General features: G+C 35.6%; 1 protein-coding gene across 2 annotated transcripts; it reads left to right on the forward strand.

Moving 5' to 3' along the window:
* The first annotated feature begins 906 nt into the window (after window positions 1-906).
* Window positions 907-21,012, forward strand: pip5k1ba (phosphatidylinositol-4-phosphate 5-kinase, type I, beta a). 2 transcript variants are annotated; one of them, XM_059358140.1, is made up of 13 exons: window positions 907-1,059; window positions 2,933-3,063; window positions 5,470-5,587; window positions 5,676-5,828; window positions 7,366-7,662; window positions 10,165-10,349; window positions 12,221-12,301; window positions 12,456-12,504; window positions 13,599-13,683; window positions 14,576-14,716; window positions 15,398-15,482; window positions 16,298-16,391; window positions 20,658-21,012. In XM_059358140.1, the coding sequence occupies exons 1-13, from the start codon at window positions 988-990 to the stop codon at window positions 20,658-20,660; spliced, it is 1,494 nt and encodes a 497-aa protein (XP_059214123.1). In that variant the 5' UTR covers window positions 907-987; the 3' UTR covers window positions 20,661-21,012. The 2 variants fall into 2 exon arrangements, with proteins under 2 accessions (XP_059214123.1, XP_059214122.1); XM_059358139.1 differs by lacking the exon at window positions 20,658-21,012 and having other exon boundaries at window positions 16,298-16,572.
* Window positions 21,013-23,471: the final 2,459 nt, after the last annotated feature.

Below are 23,471 nucleotides of genomic sequence, written 5' to 3' on the forward strand. Positions count from 1 at the left end.
CTATCATGCTCAATAAAGAATTGTAAACATTGCAAATGTGAACAAAGAGAAATGCACCTGTCATTAGTTAGAATACACTAATTCTAAGGTATTTGTGGTTCATTGAGATTAGATATTTTTACTGGTTTTGGAAAGTCTTGACAAGACACATTTTATTGTTCTGTTGGCAGATAATTTTGATATTTTTTAAGCAAAATACACCTAATTTTTCTTCTGGGGTCTATTTGAGTCTGAGTCTGGGGCTATTTTGTCCATTTTTGAATCCTTTCATCCTGTATACCACACTGTCTTTTTTAGTCATTTTGTGTCTTTTGTTGGTCATTTTGTGTCTTTTTTTCATAATTTTGTGTCTTTTTGTGTCTTTATTTAGTAATTTTGTGGGTTTTTTTAGTCATTTTGTGTCTTTTGTTGGTCTTTTTGTGTCTTTTGTTGGTCATTTTGTGTCTTTTTGTGTCTTTATTTAGTAATTTTGTGTTTTTTTTAGTCTTTTTGTGTCTTTTGTTGGTCATTTTGTGTCTTTTTTTCATAATTTTGTGTCTTTTTGTGTCTTTTTTTTGTAATTTTGTGTCTTTTCTTGTCATTTTATGTTTTTATTTAGTCATTTTTTGTCTTTTTAGTTATTTTTTGTCTTTTTTGTGTTTCCATTAGCAGATAATTATGATATGTTTAAGCAAAATACACCTCATTTTTCTCCTTTCTGTCTTGTTTCTAAGAGCTGACTTTTTGCAGTGTGCAGTCTTTCACCAGCTGACCTGCGTCCATTGAAATGTATGCAAATATTAACATTGACAGTGTGACTCTGTTTCTGTACCCGTCTCAGGAGCGCTGCAGCTGGAACAGGCCGTTAGAGTGACGGCCTTTAAAGAGATTTATTGGTTGTTGATGGTGTTTGAGGGGAAAGAAGGAAGTAAAGAAGGAAGTAATCTTCATCCGGAGGAAGAAGAAGAGAGCAGCAGCTTCCTCACAACAACTTCTCTCTGTTGAACGATGTCCACGGCCTCCACAGACACGCTGGCAAGAGGAAGCAAAGCCTCCAAAGCTTCAAAGGATCATAAAAAGGTGAGAGACTCGTTATTAATACACATCCTCTTTATTAGACTCAATCACTGCTGCACCATGGAACAGACTGTTACAGTCTCATCACGTCTCTAGTTGGTTTTATTCTATTTTAATTCATTTTAATGTCTTTGTGGTGATCAGTCACACTTTGAGCTGGTTCAATAATTCATCTTTGCTCTTAATAAGTCTACAGGAGCATCTCAATGAGTTACAATATCATATAAAGTTGATTTATGTCAGTGATTAAATTCAAAATAAGGTGAAATAAGACATTCTATAGATCCATTACACACTGAATGACACATTTCATGTCTTCATTTATTTAATTTATTCTCATTATAATGATTATTATGGTTTACATTTAATGAAGACCTTAAATTCACTGTCTCAAAAAATGTAATATTACCAAAGACCAATTTTAAAAGTGTGTTTAATATGTAAATGTTTCCTCTGAACAGTTTGTCATCTCTATGACTCAATACTTTTCATCATATTCTGATTTATTGAGATGATCCTGTATGTTTATATATTATAGATGTTTATATATTTATTGAGATGATCCTGTAGATTCTGTTGGAGTCAATCTGACTCTGAACAAAAGAGGAGACTCGGTTCATTTATTAACATCACTCAAGAACAGAAAAAAGACACGAACTGACCAGAAAAAGACATAAAATGACTAGAAAAGACGGAAAGTGACCAAAAAAGAGACACAAAATGACCAGGAAAGACACAAATTGACCAAAAAAACACATAAAATGACCTAAAAAATACACAAAAAGACATAAAATGACCAAAAAAAGAGACACAAAATTACCAGAAACACCCGTAAAATTCCTGGAGACTTGTCTCCAGTTTCTCTCTTTCTGTTATTGTGTTTATCTATAAGACTCAATATTTGGTTGATTTGAAATACTGGAAACTAACGTTTCATCATATTGTGATTTATTGAGATGATCCTGTAAGATGTTATAAAACTGTAAAAAGTTGTAAAGTTGTAAAGATAAAACAAAGAGCAGCTGAATGTTGGTGTTAGTGTGATGAGAACAGTCAGCTTCAGCTCCGTTACCATGGAAACCCCCTACAGTCAGCTCCATCTCCGTTACCATGGAAACCCCCTACAGTCAGCTCCAGCTCCGTTACCATGGAAACCCCCTACAGTCAGCTCCATCTCCGTTACCGTGGAAACCCCCTACAGTCAGCTCCATCACTGACTGTAGAGCTGATTCATCACTGTTCTCTCAGCTACACTGTAAAAAAAACTGCTCGGTCAGTTCATCACTGTTTATCTGGTTTAAGAGTTAATTTATTATTTTAAGTGTTCAACATGCTTATTTCTAGATTTAATCATCTTAAACTTGTTCTGTCAAAGCACTTTGTGATCGTGTTTTTAAAGGTGCTATATAATATATATTTCATAATCTTCAGCTTAATTTGCTAAAGTAAGAAAACTAAATATGCAATTGCTTATATTGAGTGTATTTCACTTATTTTTAGACTGTAAAAAGTTACATTTTTAAGTGATCTCATTTTAAAACCATCTTATTTTATGATTATGTTTTGTATATTTCACTTATTTTGGTGTTGTATAAAGTTACTTTTGAAGTGAGCTGATCTTAAAACCAGTATTTTATGATTATCTAAGCCTTCTAAATGCATCTGTAGACATGCCGATTTCTAGATTTAACAATCTTAATTAAAGAAATCTTGTCAAGTGAAAGTATCTTGCTGCATGGACAGATGATTGACCTGTTTTGAGGAGTTTTTCCCTCAGATCCAGTGTTTCTATCTGTTTCAGACACTGTGGTGACAGGTTAGAGTGAACAGAAGAAGTCTTTTTATCTTAACGTGTGTTTGGTGTTTCCTGTTTCAGCCGACAGCAGCAGCTCTGAAAGGAGCCATCCAGCTGGGAATCGGCTACGCTGTCGGCAACATGAGCTCCAAACCAGACAGAGACGTCCTCATGCAGGACTTCTCCGTGGTGGAGAGCGTCTTCCTGCCCAGGTACCCAAACGCACCAAAACAAGACACTAAATCACCAAAACAAGACACCAAATCACCAAAACAAGACACTAAATCACCAAAACAAGACACCGAATCACCAAAACAAGACACCAAATCACCAAAACAAGACATTAAATCACCAAAACAAGACATTAAATCACCAAAACAAGACACTAAATCACCAAAACAAGACACTAAATCACCAAAAGAGACGTATAATGACCAAAACAAGACACTAAATCACCAAAAAAAGACACATATTGACCAAAAAAAGATACAAAATTACCAAAAAAAGACAGAAAATGAACAAAAAAGACGTAAAATAACCAAAAAAGACACAAATTGACCCAAAAAAGACACAAAATTAACAAAAAAGACACAAAATTAAAAAAAAGACGCATAATGACCAAAAAAGACACAAATTGACCAAAAAAAGACACAAAATTAACAAAAAAGACGTATAATAACTAAAAAAGACATACAGTTACCAAAAAAGATGTATAATAACCAAAAAAGACACAAATTGACCCAAAAAATACATAAAATTAACAAAAAAGACACAAAATTAATAAAAAAGACGTATAATGACCAATAAAAAGACACAAAATACATGTAAAATTACCATAAAAGACAGAAAATGAACAAAAAGACGTTAAATGACCCTGAAGCAGAATTCTGTGCTCCTCCTCCTGTGTTAAAGTTGCTGTATGTTGCTGTTGATGGGTGATATTTGTTGTTGCCTGTATGTTGCTGTTTATGAGTGATATTGAACGTTGCCTGTATGTTGCTGTTTATGGGTGATATTTGTTGCTGTTGATGGGTGATATTTGTTGTTGCCTGTATGTTGCTGTTGATGGGTGATATGTGTTGCTGTTTATGGGTGATATTGAATGTTGCCTGTATGTTGCTGTTGATGGGTGATATTTGTTGCTGTTGACGGGTGATATTGAATGTTGCCTGTATGTTGCTGTTGACGGGTGATATTTGTTGCTGTTGACGGGTGATATTGAATGTTGCCTGTATGTTGCCGTTGATGGGTGATATGTGTTGCTGTTTATGGGTGATATTGAATGTTGCCTGTATGTTGCTGTTGATGGGTGATATTTGTTGCTGTTGACGGGTGATATTGAATGTTGCCTGTATGTTGCTGTTGACGGGTGATATTGAATGTTGCCTGTATGTTGCTGTTTATGATTGATATTGAATGTTGCCTGTATGTTGCTGTTGATGGGTGATATTTGTTGTTGCCTGTATGTTGCTGTTGATGGGTGATATTGAATGTTGCCTCTATATGTTGCTGTTTATGATTGATATTGAATGTTGCCTGTATGTTGCTGTTGATGGGTGATATTGAATGTTGCCTCTATATGTTGCTGTTTATGATTGATATTGAATGTTGCCTGTATGTTGCTGTTGATGGGTGATATTTGTTGTTGCCTGTATGTTGCTGTTTATGATTGATATTGAATGTTGCCTGTATGTTGCTGTTGATGGGTGATATTGAATGTTGCCTCTATATGTTGCTGTTGATGGGTGATATTGAATGTTGCCTGTATGTTGCTGTTGATGGGTGATATTGAATGTTGCCTGTATGTTGCTGTTGATGGGTGATATTGAATGTTGCCTGTATGTTGCTGTTGATGGCTGATATTTGTTGTTGCCTGTATGTTGCTGTTGATGGGTGATATTGAATGTTGCCTGTATGTTGCTGTTTATGGGTGATATTTGTTGCTGTTGATGGGTGATATTGAATGTTGCCTCTATATGTTGCTGTTGATGGGTGATATTGAATGTTGCCTGTCTGTTGCTGTTGATGGGTGATATTGAATGTTGCCTCTATATGTTGCTGTTGATGGGTGATATTGAATGTTGCCTGTATGTTGCTGTTAATGGGTGATATTTGTTGTTGCCTCTATATGTTGCTGTTGATGGGTGATATTGAATGTTGCCTGTATGTTGCTGTTGATGGGTGATATTGAATGTTGCCTCTATATGTTGCTGTTTATGATTGATATTGAATGTTGCCTGTATGTTGCTGTTGATGGGTGATATTTGTTGTTGCCTCTATATGTTGCTGTTTATGATTGATATTGAATGTTGCCTGTATGTTGCTGTTGATGGGTGATATTTGTTGTTGCCTGTATGTTGCTGTTGACGGGTGATATTGAATGTTGCCTGTATGTTGCTGTTGATGGGTGATATTGAATGTTGCCTGTCTGTTGCTGTTGATGGGTGATATTGAATGTTGCCTCTATATGTTGCTGTTTATGATTGATATTGAATGTTGCCTGTATGTTGCTGTTGATGGGTGATATTTGTTGTTGCCTGTATGTTGCTGTTGATGGGTGATATTTGTTGTTGCCTGTATGTTGCTGTTGACGGGTGATATGTTGCTGTGTTGGGCAGCGAGGGCAGCAACCTGACTCCGGCTCATCACTACCCAGACTTCCGTCTGAAGACGTACGCTCCGCTGGCCTTCCGCTACTTCAGAGAACTGTTCAACATCAAACCAGACGACTATCTGGTGAGTCACAGCATCATCTTCATCCTCATCATCATCATCATCATCCTCCTCATCCTCACTGTGTCTCTGTTTTTGCTGTTGTTGCTAGTACTCCATCTGTAAGGAGCCTCTGATCGAGTTGTCCAACCCCGGAGCCAGCAGCTCCTGGTTCTACCTCACCAGCGACGACGAGTTCATCATCAAGACGGTGCAACATAAAGAGGCCGAGTTCCTGCAGAAGCTGCTTCCTGGTTACTACATGGTGAGTTCCCTGGACCCTTTATAGGGCCAAGAACTATATTCTGGGTCCAACCTGGACCCTTCACCAGGAGAGGAACTAGATTCTGTATCTAGATGGTCTCCGTGTCTCTCTGTGAGCTCGTAGAACCTCATGGATTTATTCCAGATCATCAGCAAAGATCAGGCTGCGTCACAGACGGTGACACAATTAGAAAATCACAAAAAAAGTCACAATAACGGGAAAAAAGTCGAAGTCACGAGAAAAAAGTCAAAATTAAAAAAAAAAATGCGAAATCATGAAAAAAAAGGTCAAAATAACGAGAACATAGTCTGAATAAGGTCAAGAATAAAAAGTCAAAATGAGAAAAAAAAAATTTGAAGTCACAAGAAATATTTAAAAATGAGAAAATAGTAAAAATAATGGTCAAGATAACAGGAAAAAAGTTAACACCATGACATGTATTTTAATGTCATGAATTTGCAACATTTTTCTCATAGATTTGCCACTTTTAATCTCATGAATTTGTAACTTTTTTCTCATAGATTTTCCACTTTTAATCTCATGAATTTGCAACTTTTTTCTTGTAGATTTTCCACTTTTAATCTCATGAATTTGCGACTTTTTTCTTGTAGATTTTCCACTTTTAATCTCATGCCTTTGCAACATTTTTCTCGTAAATTTCCAACTTTTAATCTAATGAATTTGTAACTTTATTCTGGTAGATTTTCCACTTTTAATCACATGAATTTGCGACATTTTTCTCGTAGATTTGCCACTTTTTATCTCATGAATTTGCGACATTTTTCTCATAGATTTTCCACTTTTAATCTCATGAATTTGCGACATTTTTCTCGTAGATTTTCCACTTTTAATCACATGAATTTGCGACATTTTTCTCGTAGATTTGCCACTTTTAATCTCATGAGTTTGTGACATTTTTCTCATAGATTTGCCACTTTTAATCTCATGAATTTGTAACTTTTTTCTTGTAGATTTTCCACTTTTAATCTCATGAATTTGCGACATTTTTCTCATAGATTTTCCACTTTTAATCTCATGAATTTGTGACTTTTTTCTCATAGATTTGCCACTTTTAATCTCATGAATTTGCGACATTTTTCTCATAGATTTTCCACTTTTAATCTCATGAATTTGCAACTTTTTTCTCGTAGATTTGCCACTTTTAATCTCATGAATTTGCGACTTTTTTCTCATAGATTTTCCACTTTTAATCACATGAATTTGTGACTTTTTTCTTGTAGATTTGCCACTTTTAATCTCATGAATTTGCGGCATTTATCTTGTAGATTTTCCACTTTTAATCTCATGAATTTGCAACATTTTTCTCGTAGATTTGCCACTTTTAATCTCATGAGTTTGTAACTTTTTTCTCGTAGATTTGCCACTTTTAATCTCATGAATTTGCGACATTTTTCTCGTAGATTTGCCACTTCTTGTGGTTCCACCATTGGACATGTTGCCGACCCTCATTTATCTCTGACTCGTGCATCAAACTGCTCAGAGGAACAGTTCCTATCTCAGTCTCTGTGTTTTCTAGAACCTGAACCAGAACCCGAGGACGCTGCTGCCCAAGTTCTACGGTCTGTACTGCATCCAGTGTGGCGGCGTGACGGTGCGGCTGGTGGTGATGAACAACGTCCTGCCCCGATCCATGAAGATGCACTACAAGTACGACCTGAAGGGTTCCTCCTACAAACGCCGCGCTTCACGCAAAGAGCGCCTCAAGTCCTCGCCCACGCTCAAAGACCTGGACTTCCAGGAGATGCACGAGGGTTTACACTTCGACCCCGACACCTACAGCGCCCTGATGAAGACCCTGCAGAGGGACTGCCGGGTCTGTTCATACATTATATCATATATTATATTATAATATATATATATTATATTATTATAGTCTTTATCCTCACTAGATACGCACGTTGGTGATTAGAGTGGGTGATCAAAGGTTAGAATAGTTTGGGATTTTTCATCAGTTTTAGTTTTAATTTCGTTGTGAATTTTTGTTTCAAACTCAGTTAGTTTTAATGAGTTTTTAGAGTGCGTTTGATAGTTTTAATTAGTTTAAATTTTGGGAAAATGCTTAGTTTTAGTTTAGTTTTTAGTTATTTTGTAATGGGGTATTTGTTGGGTTAGGGCAATTTGTCACTTTTTTCTTGTAAATTTTAGATTTTTTTCCCGTAAATTTGACAATTTTTTCTTGTTTATTTGTCAATTTTGCTTGTAAATTTGCTATTTTTTTCTTGTTTATTTGTCAGGAAAAAAATTACTTTGAAAAAAACGAAAAAATAGTCAGAAAAACAGAAAAAAAATAGTCAGAAAAACAGAAAAAAATGTCCTTAAAATAATAAATTAACCCTTAAAACCAGATAAAGTAAAGCTGCCAGCAGTGATGAACTGACCCGAGCAGAGTGACCTGATGATTATTTGGTTCTTACCAAGATAAAAAAAACTTTAGATTTAGAAGTGTTAGATCATTTATCTGGTTTTAAGAGTTAATTTATTATTTCAAGTGTTCAACATGTTTATTTCTAGATTTAATAATCTTAATTTAATAAATCTTGTCAAGGTAAATTATCTGTCCATGCAGCAAGATCATTTCCCTCAGATTTACTGTTTGATCTGGTTTTTTTTATTTTTTACAGTGCATGTTCTTCTGTCTCTAAAATGAAAAGAAGGAACAGTGTGAATCAGCCAAGCTGTCAGAGCTTCAGCTGTTTAATTTATGATGATAGAAAACAGAGAAAAGTAGCAAATTCTCACATGTGAGAAGCTGAAACCATTATAAATTATCTAGTTATTCAATCATTTTATCCCATTATCAGCACTAAAACGGCTCACAGTGGGTTTAAACGATTCCTGGAGACTGAAACCAGCCAGGGATCACGCCACAGATCCAGATCCAGATAAGGTTATGTAACAGCAGCCCCCTCTCTGGCTCAGTCAGGCTGGACCAGGGCCTCATTAGTCGGGTTATTATTTCATTAGTGTGAAACAACAAGAGAGGATTATCAGCCAGAGCAGCTGACTCTCAGACCTGCTGGTTTATTAGGAAACACAGTGAAGCTCTCTGTTTCCTTCATGACGTCACAGTTCAGGTTTAACATGAGTTGCACAAATACTCAACGCTGACGTAATACCAGAGAATAAAAACTCTTTGACATTACCGTATTTCCTCAAACACCCCCAAAAAATAAATAAATAAAATAAAAAGGGGAAAGGTACAAAGAAATGAAAGTATTCTGATCGTCCAATCTGAGATTACCTGAAATACGGTTTTATGGTAGAGACATATGTAATCCATTTTTGCCAATTTTCAATTCTCTGTTCTTAAATTGAAAGTAATTCTTTCCATTACAAAGATGCTGTAGACAATATCAATCCATGCATCTGCACTAGGAGCCTCCCTCTGCAGACATTTCCTCATTATTGATTTCTTACAGGCCACCAGTAACATTCTCACTAAATATTCATCTTTATTCCTTCACTCCAGTTCCTCTAGATCCACCAAATTGAAACAAAAAATTGATGCTGATTTTTTATTAATAGAAGCCCCGGCTACTATTGGAGGAAATACGGTAGTTTACTTTGGGGTTTTTTTAAACACACTTCATTGTTTTTAAACACATTAACAATATAAAACACAGTAATGGAAGACTTTTTTCTTGTAGATTTGCCACTTTTAATCTCATGAATTTGTATTTTTTTTCTCGTAGATTTGCCACTTTTAATCTCATGAATCTGTGACATTTTTCTTGTAGATTTGCCACTTTTAATCTCATGAATTTGTATTTTTTTTCTCGTAGATTTGCCACTTTTATTCTCATGAATCTGTGACATTTTTCTTGTAGATTTGCCACTTTTAATCTAATAAATCTGCTACTTTTTTCTCATAGATTTGCCACTTTTAATCTCATGAATTTGTGACATTTTTCTTGTAGATTTGCCACTTTTTTCTTGTAGATTTGCCACTTTTAATCTCATGAATTTGTATTTTTTTTCTCGTAGATTTGCCACTTTTATTCTCATGAATCTGTGACATTTTTCTTGTAGATTTGCCACTTGTAATCTAATAAATCTGCTACTTTTTTCTCATAGATTTGCCACTTTTAATCTCATGAATTTGTATTTTTTTTCTCGTAGATTTGCCACTTTTAATCGCATGAATTTGTGACATTTTTCTTGTAGATTTGCCACTTTTAATGGTCACTTTTAATCTCATTGTGTGTCTTAATTCGACTCCACGTACTATTCTTGAGACTTCAGCGTCTAAATGTTTGAGTTTGAACTGATTCTGCTGGTTCCAGGTGTTGCTGACTCCAGTTTCTGTCCCCACCAGGTCCTGGAGAGCTTTAAGATCATGGACTACAGTCTCCTGCTGGGGATCCACGTCCTGGACCGGAGGCCTCTGGGCCGAGGCAGCCGCATGGACAGCAGGAAGGGACAGAAGGTCCTCTACTCCACGGCCCTGGAGTCCATCCAGGGGACGGTGAAGGACCCGGGCCCGGTCGCTGACGACGACACGTGAGACATTTATTATTATTATCCCCTTATTATCATTTATTATTATTAATCTAATCCGTCCTTCGGTCTCTGGGTAGGGCTGGGCGACACGGCCCTAAAGAATATCACCATGTTTCAGGCTGTTTGTGCGATAACGATATTCTTGGCGATATTACGAAATACTTAAAAATATATAAAAAATAGGGGTGGGCAATATGGCCCTAAAAGAATATCACAATATTGCAGGCTGTTTTTGTGATAACGATATTCTTTACAATATTAGGAAATACTTTAAAAGATATAGAAAATATGATTTTTTTTTAGCCTGTATAAATAATTAAAAGTCTAAAATGTAGTGTGAAGTGCAAATCTCAACAGTTGCCAAATACAAACATTTTTACTCTTGACTCTTGAGTATGAGAAAATAATAAAAATAACCATTTAGGGGTTCGGGGGCATATTTTAATGACATTTTGTAAAGGAGAATAAAGGTTCTTGTATGTTTTATTTAAGGCTCTTATTTTGACAGTCTTCTTGTAAGTTCTGTGGTGGATTCTGTTAACACTGTGCTCTTATTTTGAAAGCTGCATGTGTTTAGCGACAGAGAGTAAGTAGCTTTTTGTGATTAAACCAACTGTAATTGTTAGCTAATGTTAGCTCGTGGCTAACGAGCAGCATAATGCAGCAGTGTGTGTGGAGGGCAGCTTCAAACGTACGCCACAACATCAACAAGTAGGAACGTCGCCAATATCATGATATGCATTGTTTTTAACCATTAAAAACTATACGTATATTATGGTGAAGGATCCGACACGGCCCAGCCCTCTGGACTCTTATTATTATTTATACTGTGACGTCTGCTGGGTTTCTGTGACGTCTGCAGCCAGCTCTCTTCTCTTTTCACCTGAAACGTCTCTTCTGCTTTTTCTTCTGTCCACTGACACAAACTGCCTTCTCATGAACAACAACTCATCGTTGTGAAATGTTGCATCACATCTGATCCGGTTCACGTTAAACTGGATCATGGTGAGGAGTCTCCTGCAGGGGGCGCCATAGAAACCACTTAGAACCTGAAGATCAGCTTTACTGCATTTACAACTGGTCCACAAGGCCCAAAGGGACATTTACCAACCAGAGACACACCACACATTAAAGTAGAACAAATGAAGAACAAAAAGAATACAAAGATTATAAAAGACATGTAAAACAGCTGCAAAGAGACTCAAAATGACCACAAAGAGACACTGCACTGCAAAAAAGTGTTTAAAAACCAGATCAAACAGTAAATCTAAAGGTTTAAAACCAGATCAAACAGTAAATCTAAAGGTCTAAAACCAGATAAAACAGTAAATCTAAAGGTCTAAAACCAGATAAACAGTAAATCTAAAGGTCTAAAACCAGATCAAACAGTAAATCTAAAGGTCTAAAACCAGATCAAACAGTAAATCTAAAGGTCTAAAACCAGATCAAACAGTAAATCTAAAGGTCTAAAACCAGATCAAACAGTAAATCTAAAGGTCTAAAACCAGATCAAACAGTAAATCTAAAGGTCTAAAACCAGATCAAACAGTAAATCTAAAGGTTTAACTTTAGATTTACTGTTTTATCTGGTTTTTAGACCTTTTTTTCAGTGTGATAAAGGATAAAAACAACTCAAAGAGTCTCCAGATTTCTACAAAGTCAGACAAAGACCCAATAAAGAGACCCAGAGATCAATAAAAGACCAAAGCAACTAGAATGACATTTAAACAGCTGCAAAGCAACAAAGAGACTCAAAATCACTACAAAGAGACATGAAACAGCAACAAAAACAGGCTCAATGACTCACCAGTCTGTGTGATAGTTTGTTTTAGTCATGAACAAATCTGTATTTATTTATTTATTTATTCCAGACTGGGAGGGATTCCTGCCAAACACAAAGATGAGAACCTTCTCATTTTCTTAGGAATCATCGACATCCTGCAGTCGTACCGGTGAGCCACACACTTTAATCCTTATTCTCTCTAATGTACAAAGACTCCATTATAGATGATAACTACAATCAAACAGGTGATGACTGACATGTTGTTGTTGTTGTTGTTGTTGTTGTTGTTGTTGTTGTTGTTTAATCTTGATTCTTGTTTTTAGGTTCATCAAGAAAGTGGAACACTCGTGGAAAGCTCTGGTCCATGACGGGGTTCGTACCAACACATTCTCATCTCAAACTACATCATCTACAGCAGCTGTTCTCAACCTTAGGGTCGGGACCCCAATTGGGGTCGCAAGATGATTTCTGGGGGTCGCCACTGTGGACGCCCTGTGTTTTTTGTCACTTTGTGTCTTTTTTGGTGATTTTGTGTCTTTTTTGGCCAATTTTGTGTCTTTTTTGGTAATTTTGTGTCTTTTTTTTTGTCATTTTGTGTCTTTTTTTGTCATTTTGTGTCTTTCTTTTGGTCATTTAGTGTCTTTTTTGGTCATTTTGTTTCCTTTTTTGATAATTTTGTGTCTTTTTTGGTCATTTTGTTTCCTTTTTTGATAATTTTGTGTCTTTTTTTGTCATTTTGTGTCTTTTTTGGTCATTTATGTCTTTTTTTGGTAATTTTGTGTCTTTTTTTGGTCAATTTGTGTCTTTTTTTGTCATTTTGTGTCTTTCTTTTGGTCATTTAGTGTCTTTTTTGGTCATTTTGTTTCCTTTTTTGATAATTTTGTGTCTTTTTTGGTCATTTTGTTTCCTTTTTTGATAATTTTGTGTCTTTTTTTGTCATTTTGTGTCTTTTTTGGTCATTTATGTCTTTTTTTGATAATTTTGTGTCTTTTTTTGTCATTTTGTGTCTTTTTTGGTCATTTATGTCTTTTTTTGGTCATTTAGTGTCTTTTTTGGTCATTTAGTTTCCTTTTTTTGGTCATTTTGTTTCTTTTTTGGGTGATCTGAACTGTGAATCTGTGAGCTTGTGTTCAGTGAGTGGGGGTCGCGGAAAACATGCATGTTAAATTGGGGGTCACGACTCAAAAAGGTTGAGAACTACTGCTCTACAGGACAAACGTTTGGAAGTTAGATCAAGAGCTCCATCTAGTGGACGCATACGATACAGAAACTGGTTCATGAAGCTTCATGTCCCAATGATCATCAGTAAACAGCCAACAATACAAAGAATCCAGATGGTTTTTAAGAAAAAACTGAACATTTAAGTTGCTTCCAAACTTCTGGCCTGCAGTGTGTGTGTGTGTGTGTGTGTGTGTGTGTGTGTGTGTGTGTGTGTGTGTGTATTAACAGCGTGTTTTGTTTCTCAGGACACGGTTTCGGTCCACAGGCCCAGTTTCTACGCAGACAGATTCCTGAAGTTCATGGGCTCGACTGTGTTTAAGAAGCTTCACCGTAAGTCTACAGAAGTTATTATACATTAATATCTATATTATTTAACCAAAACTAACCAAATACACAAAACTAGAACTGAAAAAATGTTTTCATTAACTGAAATAAAAATAAAAATGATAACTAACTGAAACTGTATTTTGTGGTTCCAAAACTAACTAAATTATAGTGAAAATGTCCTTCGTTTCCGTCTTTGTCAACTTTTTTCATCCGTAAACCTTTTTGGTTGATATGAAATCTATTTCATCTATCTGGTTTTATGACTTAATAAACTTATTGGGGCTGAGATGGATCAGACAAAGGAAATAAAGGAAACATTTATTGTGACCTTATTGAATCTGGACCCAACAAATACCCCATTACAAAACAACTACAACTAATAAAAACTACAACTAATAAAAACACAACTACAACTAATAAAAACTAAACTACAACTAATAAAAACTAATTTTAAAAAATCACAAATTTACGAGAAAAAGTGACAAGAAAAAATTCTCAAATTTACAAGAAAAAAAATGACGAATTTACGAGAAAAAAGTGACACATTTTGAGAAAAAAGTGACAAATTAACAAGAAAAAAATCTCAAATTTAAAAGAAAAAGTGACAAATTAACAAGAAAAAATTCTCAAATTTAAAAGAAAAAGTGACAAATTTATGGGAAAAAATTGTCAAATTTACGGAAAAAAGTGAGAAATTGCCCTAACCCAACAAATACCCCATTACAAAATAACTAAAACAAATAAAAACTAAGCATTTTCCAAAAAATAAAACCTGATTAAAACTAGCAAACTCACTCTAAAAACTAATTCAAAATAACTGAATTTGAAAACAAAAAATCACGACAAAATTAAAACTAAAACCAATTAAAAACCTCTCTCTCTTTGTGTCTGTCAGCTTTAAGAGGAGCATCTTCAAAGAGGAAGAGGAGTTCCCTCCACGCCATAAAGTCGGCCTCCCAGGAGGTGCTGTCTCCTCAGAAGGAGGAGAAGAAGGAGGAGAAGAAGGCCCAGAGCATGGACAACCTGGACGGGAACTGTAAGCTGCACTGGAGAAAATGTCTAAAAACTGATAAACCATGACAGTAAAAGACGTAAAATGATAAATGAGTTAATTCAGTTTCAGTAACAATGAAACACTGTAAATGTTTATATCAGACAAAACAGGATTTTTTACTTTAAAAAAAATAAAAAAATACATTACTCCACTGTAAAATATTCTGGCACCGTGTTTGTAGCAAAAATATACTGTAATATATATACAAGCATCACTATGATTTTTGCATTTATTTTTTGTAAAAATCCTTTTTCTCACTGTTAAATGTACTAAACACCATACCTCTAACAGAAATATACTGTAATATTTACTGGGAAAATCTTTAATTTAGGCAGCATTTATTTATATTCTTTATTTATTTGATTTATTTATATTTATCAGTTAGTGTGTCAGTTATATGGCAAAACAGTGTTGTTGTTTTTTTGATGGAAAAACTTTTTATTTATACAGTAAAATATGGAATAAAATGTCAATCTTAAACGTGAAATCAACAGTGTTAATATCATTTTACCGTAATATTATAAAAAAGTTGCACCGTATTTATTACGGTAAAGTTCTGCTGGTTTTTACCATAAAAACAACAGTTTTTTTTGTTTTTACAGTGTTGAGAAACACATTATTCTGGTTGTTTGAACTTGATTCTGATGATCTTCTTGTTAACAGTTTACAGTTCCTCCAAGCAGCCGGATCTCCTCCCCAGAGTCTCCTTCGAGTGCTCCGGACACGACGAAGAGGAGCTGGAGAACAGGTAGAACCGGAGAACCTCTCTGATCTTTAACCAGCTGGACAGGAACCTAGAGAAGCTCAGACTGTTTGATTGCTTCATATTCACAGAAAAAAATAGGATTTTTTACATCCTTTTTTGATCATCTTTGGGTTTTTTGTGTGTCATTTTTGGTTAATTTTACACACTATTTTGTAATTTCACATTTTTTTTGGTCATTTTACATCTTTTTGGGGTGGTAATTTTTTTGTCTAGAAGATTTATTAAATTAAGATTATTAAATCTAGAAAAAAACATGTTGAACACTTAAAATAAGGACGACGTCACTACTGGAAGTCTTTTTGGGTCATTTTTTGTCTTTTTGATGGTTTTGTGTTTTTGTCCGACTGTGACCCGGCAGTGAAACAGCCGGACACTATTTTCATTTTTTTTTTTTATCGTCATTTTTGGTTAATTTTACATATTTTTTTGTAATTTTACATAATTTTTTTGGGTCATTTTGTGTCTTTTTTGGTCATTTTACATCCTTTTTTGATCATCTTTGGTTTTTTTGTGTGTCATTTTTGGTTAATTTTACACATTATTTTGTAATTTCACATATTTTTTTGGTCATTTTACATCTTTTTGGGGTGGTAATTTTGAGCCTTTTTTGTCTAGAAGAGTTCTTAAATTAAGATTATTAAATCTAGAAACAAGCATGTTGAACACTTAAAATAAGGACGACGCCACTACTGGAAGTCTTTTTGGGTCATTTTGTGTCTTTTTGATGGTTTTGTGTTTTTGTCCGACTGTGACCCGGCAGTGAAACAGCCGGACACTAAACTGTGTTTCTGTTGCAGTGAAGACCGACGAGACTCGAGCGCTACGATCGCTCTGGACGACGCTCTGCCGCTCAACAGGAGCCACTCAGACTCTGAACTGGACGTCTACTTGGTATGAAATGTTTTATTTTATACGATAATATGTGTGAGTAAAAATATATACATGACATTAATATTTATAAATCTGATCATCAACAAATCCCATAAAAAAGGAGCAAAAAGAACAATAGCGTCTGTCTTTCGCTGTGGCTCCATATAACTGGCCACGACTAGTGATGTCCTAATGAAGCTTCATGAACCATGTTCTTTATTCTCTGAGTCACTAGATGGCGCTCTCTGTTCAACAAAGAGCTGAAATCACTCTGTTACCATAGTTACCATAGCTTGAGCCTCTTTCTTTAAATCAAGAGCGCCATCTAGTGGGCTCAGAAAATAAAGAAAACTGTTCATGAAGCTTCATTGGGGCATCATTACCCTTTAGGGTGCCATTTGAATGTTTTCCAGAACAAAATAAATTGTCTGCAAAAAAATGTATTTTAGTGAGTCATAAATCTACAATATAAATACAAATAAATAATGGATCTAACACAGAGCCTTGAGGAACTCCAAAATCAACTTCACTTTAGGTTAATGTTACTAACTGAACATATAAAACAAATAAAAACTAAACTAAAACTAAGCGTTTTCCAAAAAAATAAAAACTAATAAAAACTAGCAAACTCACTCTAAAAACTCATTAAAACTAACTGGATTTGAAAACAAAAAATCCCAACAAAACTATTGTGACCTTGGTGGGAGGACGGACCTGAGCAGCAGAAAACTATTATAATCAATAATAATAATTAACCTACAATAGTCATCAGCATTCCCAAAACACAAAGAGTGAATAGGCTCCAACAGATGCAGCGGGCTAACAGTTTCCCTGTGTTTCCAGTCTTTATGCTAAGCTAAGCTAACCAGCTAACCTACTTCATTGTGCATGTGTTTCTGTGAACATGGTCGTGGTGAATCCGGGGTCACTGGGTGTTTCTGCGTTTCAGCGTCCCACAGACTCACCCAGGGGTCTCAGCTGGAGCTGACCCCGACATCCATAAACTGTAAGACACCAGAGACTCATTCTACTGATTATCTTCTATTATTCTTCTATTATAAGACACAAAGGTCCTCATGATGGCTCAGATTCACCTGAGGAGAAATAATCATCCTGGAGTCATTACTATGCTTACTAGTGAAGTCCCAATGAAGCTTCATGAACCATTTCCTTTATCATCTTGGACCACTAGATGGCACTCTTGGACATCACATTCAATTAACCCATTGATGCCCAACATGGTCTAAAGCAGAACTGGGCGGCCCGCGGGCCACATCCGGCCCGCATGAGGTTACCCAGAAATTAGAAATCAATACAACCGCTGTGCTTTTATTTTGAAGGCGATTTACGTATCAGTTACCGAGGTATCTTGTCAAAAACACCTATTAAACACCTAAAAAGTTAATAAATTAAAAATTAACAAGTTAATAAATTCCTTGGTCACCTTGTGAATCCACCGTAAGAGCTACGAGGTGGAAAACAATAACAAACATTAGCATTAGCACTTGAGCTAACAAGCACTTTTACTATAGTTAAGACAACAAATATAGCCACTAATATATATGACAGAATAAAATAAACTTTAACAAACCTTGTGTCCTGTCAGCAACTATAGAAGCCTTTTGATACTTTATATCAACTTTATATGAATTACTACGCACTCATTATTATTTACCGTTCGTTTTTCATTTAACCGTTCCATCTGTTACTTCCTGTCACTACCTTTCAAAATTAAAGCACCCTAAAGTGACCCCACTGAAGTTTTTATATTCTATATCTTTGCAGTAAATTAATTTCATCATTCAGTGTTGCAGGTTTCACTCAAATAACTTGTTTTTGATCATCATACATTCTCATTTTTTGTTTTCATTTCTTAGTTTTTGAATAAAAACTTTTTTTTATCACTACTCTTCTAATGCACAAGGTGATTTCTGACCCATGTTGTGCATTAGAAGGTGTTTATATGTTGTCACCAGTTTAAAACCTGACAAAGAAGACACAAATATTAACTATCCTATTTTGTTAAATTGGTGTTTTTTTCCAATGTAAATTATTATTTGGTGGCTCTAATACGTCTCAAATGTTAAAATATGTGATTTTATAATGTAATCTGGTGGTTCTAACAACTCTTTAAAAGTTAAACCTTCAAAATAAGACAAGCATAGTGACACATATACTCACATTGTTAATTTAAAGTATCACTTTTTGTATCACTACTCTTCTAATGCACAAGGTCATTTTAGACCCATGTGTGTAATAATACAAAAACTATTTTTCTTCACAAATTATGAAAGGAGAAATGGATTTAATGATGTGTTGTAATAAAAAACAAACACACAGCAGCATGAAATAACAGGAAATGACCCATGTTGTAACATAGTTTGAGCCTGTTTCTTTAAATGAAGAGCGCCATCTAGTGGACTCAGAAGGTAAAGAGAATGGTTGATGAGGCTTCACTGGGACATCACTACTGATTACATCTTATCATCTCTTTCTTCTTCGGTGGTGGAGCTCCGAGGCGTCTATCCTTCATGACTCACTCCTCTCTCAGCCAGAGAAACTTCCATCAGTCCTCCCTTTCTGCAGCATTTCTCTTACATAACCACAAATCCTCATTCAGCCTTATATGAGCTGTTCTTCAGCCACACTAAGACTTCTGCTCTGCCTGGACACTTAATCTGATCAAAGCCTCCCACAGAAGACACAAGGTTCAGAAAACACACATTTATCTTCTCCACTCACTTTAGTTTTACTGGTTCACTCAGAGAACCGTTCTGCTGGTTCCCCAGCATTTTAACTAAAAGAGACACAAAGAGACACAAAGAGACACAAAGAGACACAAAGAGACACAAAGAACTACAAAGAGACACAAAGACACACAAAGAGACACAAAGAGACACAAAGAACTACAAAGAGACACAAAGAGACATAAAGAACTACAAAGAGACACAAAGAACTACAAAGAGACACAAAGAACTACAAAGAGACACAAAGAACTACAAAGAGACTCAAAGAACTACAAAGAGACACAAAGAGACACAAAGAACTACAAAGAGACACAAAGAACTACAAAGAGACTCAAAGAACTACAAAGAGACACAAAGAGACACAAAGAACTACAAAGAGACACAAAGAGACACAAAGAACTACAAAGAGACACAAAGAACTACAAAGAGACTCAAAGAACTACAAAGAGACACAAAGAGACACAAAGAACTACAAAGAACTACAAAAAGACACAAAGAACTACAAAAAGACACAAAGAACTACAAAGAGACACAAAGAGACACAAAGAGACACAAAGAGACACAAAGAGACACAAATACACACAAAGAGACACAAAGAGACACAAAGAGACACAAAGAGACACAAAGAGACGACAGCGAGGGGACAGCGAGGGGAAAGATGAATCCCATCTGACAGACGTGTGTCTTAGTTTATACTGGTTCACTAATGTTCTGCAGTTTCCCCAACATTTTAACTTTTGTCCAAAAAAAGGTCCAAAACTGTATTTTTGCATGTTTTTTACTGAATTAATCATTAAATGCACTTCAAATCACTAAATGCATGAACTTTCCTGCTGCCTCAAGCTGTCTTAGTGTTTCAAACATTGGAACATGAGTTCATCTCCCTACAGCTGACCTCTGGTTTCACTGGCTCAGTCGTCTCAGAACAGTGTGAAACATTAAATGTCTAATGTCTCTTATATTATGACTGACGGTCTATAGAAAGCAGAGGTGGAATCAGATCCCAGTCCACTTTCTTTGCTTTCTTTGCTCCAGTTTGTTGGAGTTTAATAGTTTGACTTTCCAAAGAGGATTATTAATGTCACAGAGATCATCTGGGTTCAGTTTATATCTGCACTGCAAAAAACATCAAGCTGACCAAGTATTTTCTTCTTCTATCTATCAATAGTATCTGAATTATGTTGTTCTGAGTATAATTTACCTACTGACCATAGCTTTATGTGCTTATTTAATTATTAGTATTATTATTTAACTGTTGAATATGGTGAGTTTTTACCTCAAATATTTAGGTTTCTACAGTCAGGTTTTTCCAGCCACAATTGCTCAAAATAAGAATATTTGGATTTATTTCAAGACATCATTGTTTTTTCCAGTGTCGAGATATTCTGACTTATTTAAAGAATTCTTACAAACAAACAGTTTCCAGCATGTATTTGCTTAATTCTAGTGATTTATTTCTTATTTGTTGTCAGTTGTTTTTTACAGTGTGGTGACTTCTTGTTGCCTGAATAATCGTGTTATTGTTTTGTTTGTTTTCTAGTGAGGACCACCGAGACGTGCGACCTTTGACCTCCCAGTCCCACAGTGTCACATCAGCACCAAACAGTGTAACTGTGACACAAACTACAGACGGACGCCATGTTGCCTCGTCACGTTCCTCCTCAGGTCAAAGTCAACACTGGTTCTCTGATAGAACCTGTGATTAGAGGGGCGGAGCTTAATACAGCATAGTATTTGTTCATTTTGTGATAAAAGCACCAAATCTGGCAGATGTGTTGATAAATATATTGGGAACAAAACTTGGATATTGGGCAAACTCAGACCCCGGTTGCCGTGGCAACCATTTTTTAACCCATAAGAACCCGGACCCAGTTCTCCTTGGATCCTTGTAGAACACATTTGTTTTTAAAAAAAATTACTAGCCCTAAATGTCAAAGATCTGTGATGTGACATAAACGTTACAATGGGCGTTTATGGTATTTATGTTTATGATATTTTTTTTATTTTAAAATAGAAAAAACTAGACACATTTTCTGCTTACGGAGACATAAATGTGCCTTTTATTTTGCATCTTCATAACATTTATCAACATTTTGACTTTAATTTGTTGAAGAAATGTGGTCAGAACAAGTTAAATGCAACACAGGACAAACTATTAACGGATTAGAAGAGTGAAATGGGTTTAAACTTAACAAAAAATAAGCTTTTAAAAAAAAAAAAAAATTTCACATTTCTGTTTCCAGTCACACACATATTTTGGAGAAGTCACTTCCTGTTTCAGTCACCTGTCACCTCACCAGGTGTTGAGTTTACGTCTCTTAGGGATTTAATGAGTTAATGTGAAGCATCAAGCTGAATATGGGAGATTATAGAAGATTTAAAGTGTTTGTTACACGGTCTCACCATAGGTTCCTATGGGTTAAATAGGCTCACTTTGCAGCGTATTACGTCAACTTCCTGATATGATATCCTGGCAAGCTTTTACCAACCGATTCCTTAGATCCTTTATAAGATTCCTCAGATTTATTTATAAGATAGTTTGATAAGATAGATGTGATGATTAAATGAAGCCAACCAGTTCATTTATTACAGGAGAACTCAACATTTGACATCATCGCTAGAGTGCAGAGGGAGAGAAAAAATTGTCAAACTGAGCTTGAGGCTGCAAATACCACTCTACAGAAATAATTTATACACAGAAACGTAGGAAAATGTGTCTTCTCCCTCAGACTGGTGTGGTAAATCTGTTAATGTTTGGGCGTAAACAGTTTAAATTGTAATCTAATAATTTTTGGGTAGAGTCAAGCACACTAGAAATGTTCTAGTTTCACTTGAACTTTTCTGTAACTAATATTTGTGGTGTTGTAACCATGGTAACAGCAGCTTGGAGGCCCAGCTTCTATCTATTTGTAACAGCTGGACGCCATTTTGGAAAATTGCCGGCCATGGTCATCAGAATGTGAATATGCGATGGGCCAATATCCAGTCTTTTTCTACATATATTAAGCTACATATGGACCAGAATTGGTGCTTTTATCACAGAATGAACAGTAGATTAGCTATGCCGCCCCACTATATTAACAGTGTGTGTCTATGTGAAGCACAGTGTTAATAATAAACACTATGAAGCTGTTTCTGCTCCTGTTATTTGCACTTTGCTGCTAATTTAACAACAGTGCTTTGACAAAATAATTGAGCTTGACTTGTCTTGATGGATGTTTGGATCTCTGAGCAGATATTGAGACGTCCCCACAGCTCGGGCCCTGAGGACACACATTGTCTAGTAACTTAATGAGCTGCAGAGAAAACAATTGTCAAATCATAGAAGTATATAGAGAGGTGTTGAAATCCTTCTGCTGTCGGGAATCTGATTGGGAAATGAATCTGTTGAGACGTTCTGAAATGTTTGAGCTAACCGCACGTTATAAGTTTATTCATGTCGTTCAAACATGGAGAATCTGTTGCCACCATGACAGAAAGTATTTCCTCCGTTTCTCATCATAACGAGATGTTTTCAAGGTAGAATGGCTTTTTATTTTTTAGATGTTTTAGATTTTAGTCCTTCGTGTATCGTTTTCATCTCTTTGTGTCTCACTATTTGGACAATTTGGGCTTTTTATTTTTCACCTTATGATCATTTTGTTAATGCGTATGGCTCACAGTCTGGCAAGGATGTGAGGGTTTTCTTTAGTGATGCGCCAATGAAGCTTCATGAACCTTTTTCTTTATCTTATGAACCCACTAGATGGCACTCTTGATTTAAAGAAAAAGGCTCAAGCTATGGTAACTATGGTAACAGAGTGATTTCAGCTCTGTGTTGAACAGAAAATATAGAAAATGATCATGAAGCTTCATTGGGACATCACTAGTTTTCTTTAATTGAAAGTTCAACCTCAGCTCTTATAATAAGTCAATAATAAACTATGTCGTCATAATACAGAAACCTAATGCATAAAACAAACCCTGAACAACATAATGTCGCCATTGAATCCCATTAAAAACAGGCTGATATCAAGCTTTCAACATGGAGTCCTGGCTTCAAAATTACAGGGTTTTTAAACTATTTTTACTGTTACCAGATTGAGCCATTTTCTCATGTTCACCCTATGGGGCAACTGTTGTACATGCCCTGCCTGGTTTCCACTGGGGTTGTTGCTTCTGCAGCGAGTAAGGCAATGCATCAAAATCAGTTCTGCACTAATTATCTCAGACTGTAATAAAATAAAAAATCCCCCATGCACTTGGTTAATTGTGTAAATAAACTGGCATTTCATGTTGAAAAAAAAATATATTTTTGCTGGAATATTTGGAAGAACAATTTGAAAGTGAGGCACCATGGCCAGAGATTGTACAT

This window comes from Centropristis striata, chromosome 19 (assembly GCF_030273125.1).
Source record: "Centropristis striata isolate RG_2023a ecotype Rhode Island chromosome 19, C.striata_1.0, whole genome shotgun sequence".
Classification (NCBI taxonomy): domain Eukaryota; kingdom Metazoa; phylum Chordata; class Actinopteri; order Perciformes; family Serranidae; genus Centropristis; species Centropristis striata.